General features: G+C 37.1%; 1 protein-coding gene across 2 annotated transcripts in view; it reads right to left on the bottom strand.

Annotated features, from left to right (window-relative positions):
* LOC106464621 overlaps positions 1-3,501 on the bottom strand; it is a 7,535-nt gene extending 4,034 nt beyond the window's left edge. Inside the window, exons 1-2 of one of the 2 annotated variants that reach the window (XM_022392341.1) lie at positions 2,588-3,501; positions 64-169 (exon numbers count right to left, since the gene is read on the bottom strand). In XM_022392341.1, the coding sequence (XP_022248049.1) occupies positions 64-169; positions 2,588-3,151 (670 nt within the window). In that variant the 5' untranslated portion in view covers positions 3,152-3,501. The remainder of the gene's footprint in view (positions 1-63; positions 170-2,587) is intronic. The other variant, XM_013924776.2, reaches the window with a different exon arrangement.
* Between the last annotated feature and the right edge of the window lie 624 nt (positions 3,502-4,125).

Below are 4,125 nucleotides of genomic sequence, written 5' to 3'. Positions count from 1 at the left end.
GTATATTAAATATATTACAGGTAAAAAAAAAAGGGAACGAAGTTGGCTCCAATGTTTGATAGCCTGCTTGATCCAAGAGAGCAGAATAAACTCGGTCAGCATGTGGGTGATGAAACCAGAGACAGTTACAATTATCGTCTATCAAATCCACAACCAGATCTGAAACCATCTGTCTCAAAAACAAAAAACAACAGGTTCTCCAGATCGCTGGTTAGCCATGGTTTGAAATGTTGTTGTTCCAACCTGCTTGCATTCAATGCGATATTTTGAAAGTGGCGTTTGTTGTATGAAAATTACTTTAGAGGTTCATAACGAAAACATCAAGATAAAGATTGGAATGTCTGTAAAGGATAATATTGGCGTCGTTAGGCCTTCTTAGTAGTACTGTAGAGGTGGTGAACTCAGTCAAACAATTTGGAAATCACTTTGACGTCAGATAATAATATTAAAAATTTGGTCATTCGCATTACACAGAAACTTCTAGTGCTAATACATCCAGAACCATACCGTCAGATGTCCAACTGAATTACTTTACACATAACTCACTAGCTTGAAAATTCAAATTTATTACTTCACCAATAAAATCAGACTAATAAGCTGTAAAAGTTGATATTAAGCATTTTTCTCACCGACTTCGTCTGAAAACACGAAGACGAAATACTCTCAACAAGAAAGAGGCTTTGGTTTGTCTTGGAAATTAGCACAAAGCTATACAAGGTTTATCTGCAATAACATTCTCTTTTAAAACTGAGAAACTAGAAGGAAGCAGCTATTCAACAGCACCCACCGCCAAATCTTGGGATACAATAATCGATTGGTGAAATTTAACCGTTATTCTTATAACGCATCAATGACTTCAAAGTTCACAGCGCTTTTTTTTTATCGGCAATGTGGCCATAGATCCTCGAATCCATAGGCCTGCACGTTAACCACCATACTAATGGATAGTCGTTGTAAGTAAAATCACTGTTCAGAGTATGAATGTTTTTAGCCTCGTTGACTTTCATGTAAAGTATTATCTGACTCATTGTCTCTCTTATTGAGTGGCCCGGCATGGCCAGGTGGTTAAGGCGCTCGACTCGCAATCTGAAGGTCGCGAGTTCGAATCCCCGTCCCGCCAAACATGCTCACCCTTTCAGCCGTGGGGGCGTTATAATGTGACGGTCAATCCCACTATCCGTTGGTAAAAGAGTAGCCCAAGAGTTGGCGGTGGGTGGTGATGACTAGTTGCCTTCCCTCTAGTCTTTCACTGCCAAATAAGGGACGGCTAGCGCAGATTGCCCTGGTGTAGCTTTGCGCGAAATTCATAAAAAACCAAACCAAATTGGTCACATCACGAAACAACACTTCAATTATCTGATTAAAGATGCTAACATTTTGTTCCAGCCCCTTACTACATTTTTCATAACCTAAAATACGATTTTTACTGGTACAAACCATAAGTTAACAAAATAAAACACTAATCAATGGACTGGGACAAAGTTTCAAAGTTAACTCTATTTAAAAGACCATTACATGTGCATCTGATAATATTACCACTGTAATATGCGATGCATACGCGACAACAGCATGGATATTGGTAAAACTGCGTGGAGACGAGGGTTAGAAGATATATATTCGACAAAGTAATAGTAAAAAATTAGACTTTCCTGTAGGCCACTGTACGATTTTGAAGACAGCTGTATCTACGATATGAGAACTTAAACTTACTAACTAGATGAAAAGTTAAGAGAGAAAAAAAAATCCAGAGCACGAGTTTCTGACATGAATAAAAGGTTTAAACTGAAGTGCACAGACTTTACTTACTGGTGTGTGTACCTTGAAAAGGGGTGAATGCGCGAAACATCTCCTTGACTCAATAATTCAATGTAAACATTGAATATTACATTTGTTTCTGATCGATTTATTGGTGACAGAAAGTCAAAATCAAACTCAATACACAAACACACACATATATATGTAAATCATGTGGGTGATTCATGGTACTATTATCGATAGTTGTCATTCCGAAACGGCCAGGTGGTTAGGGCAATCTAAGGGTCGCGGGTTCGAATCCCCCGTCCCACCAAACATCCTTGCTCTTTCAGCCGTGGGGGTGTTATAATGTGACGGTCGGTGGTGATGATTAGCTGCCTTCCCTCTAGTCTTACACTGCTAAATTAGAGACGGCTAACGCAGATAGCCCTCGTGTAGCTTTGCGCGACATTCATAACAAACCATAATGAAATATAAACAGATAAGCCAGTTGTTGCTCGAGCGAAAAATGATAAGATATAATTGAGTCACTCTAGTATATAAATTATTTATAGCTTTTCAATTAACTTATAATAACTTCATTGAGTCTGTTGAGTCACAGATGTCACTAGTAATCAATGCAAAAAAATTACGTTGGTAGAGCATCTTTATGTGAAAAATCGTAAAAATTCTATGAAATTATGCTATCTCAGAGTGCGAATCACATAAAAAGATAATTTCAATTTTAAAAAACGTACTGTATAATTATTCTCAGCAACGAACAATACCAACGATATTTTGTTTACTCTCTTTATTTCTGTTTATTATATTCCGCTCTAATAAAAAATCTTACCACAAAATACTTGCTCCAAGAAGAAGATTTGAATACTTTTACTAGAGCTGCATGAAGATCTGGAGGTTTTCCTGCTGGAACAGCAATAAAACATCTACCTCCAGGTTTCAGACACCACATTAAGTTCCTAAGAACTGTTGACTGTTCACGTGCCCACAGTAGAGCGTGAGTTGAAAACATCCAATCAAATTTGCTGCCCCATTTCAAGTCAAATGTACTAATGTCGTCAATTTTCACGTTGGCAAAGTCGAGTTTTTCATCAGCGTGAATTGAGAAGGCGTAATCGATAGCATCCACATCTGAATCTACCCCGAGAATATCACGGATAATAGGTAACCGATCAACTAGTTGTCGAGTCGTGTCCCCACAGCCACACCCAACCTCCAGAACGCGAGCTTTATCCCACTCAGCAATCGTCGTCAGATTAAAACATTCAGAAAGCAGCTTGTCTTGGAGAGATATGAGGTATCCATCGTATTCTGGTATATTTGTAAGACTCGATTCGGAGATGTTACTTCTGCTACGACTTTTACTCCGTCTTGTCCATACTTCGAGTTGCGACATGTTTGTCCCTCAGAGCAGTAGTATTTGGTTAGTTAAATTGGAACGTATAATCAACAGTTTCATGTTAGCAAACACACTCCTCGCGACCGTGACAAAGAAATCAACTTACATTTAACGATAATAAAGAACGTTTATCGGTCCTAACTTCAAGTTCGTAGAAATATTTCAAAATTATTCTATGATATATTACTGGTCACCGTTTCTATGGCGTTAACTTCAATAGGACTGATATGCACTTCCTTAGTAGTTCACTGCTCTGTCCTTCGTATTTTAACTTCCAAGTTTAGCTCTATACAAGGAAAACACAGCACATCGCGTCGGTTACCGAAACCAGTTTATTTTGGTCCTCGAATTCTAAGCGATATTTATAGACCGATCTGCACACACCTCCTGGGCGGGGTTCAACGTTTCGTACCAACTGGGGTTTACTTTCTTTTCTGAAGTTAAAACTTTGCTTAAATTTCGCCTATACACATTTAAATGATGCTTTATAACAGTTTCGATTTATTTTTAAAGCCAGTATAACACGGAAAATGATTTGTAGTTCTGAAAATCAAGCAGGTATCCACATCTTAAACTTCTGTTTGAATATACATCACTGCTTGCAATATAATGGAGTATACTATACTAGATACTGTGATCCATGTTATATATTTATTGATGGAGTATACTATACTAGATACTGTGATCCATGTTATATATTTATTGATGGAGTATACTATACTAGATAATGTGGTCCATGTTATCTATTTATTAATGGAGTATACTATACTAGATAATGTGATCCATGTTATCTACTTATTAATGGAGTATATTATACTAGATAATGTGGTCCATGTTATCTATTTATTAATGGAGTATACTATACTAGATAATGTGATCCATGTTATCTACTTATTAATGGAGTATACTATACTAGATAATGTGATCCATGTTATCTATTTATTAATGGAGTATACTATACTAGATACTAT

This window comes from Limulus polyphemus, unplaced genomic scaffold (genome assembly GCF_000517525.1).
Source record: "Limulus polyphemus unplaced genomic scaffold, Limulus_polyphemus-2.1.2 Scaffold1701, whole genome shotgun sequence".
NCBI classification, from domain to species: Eukaryota; Metazoa; Arthropoda; class Merostomata; order Xiphosura; family Limulidae; genus Limulus; species Limulus polyphemus.
The sequence above is the reverse complement of the archived record's forward strand: the minus strand, read 5'-3'. Positions and strand labels throughout refer to the sequence as shown.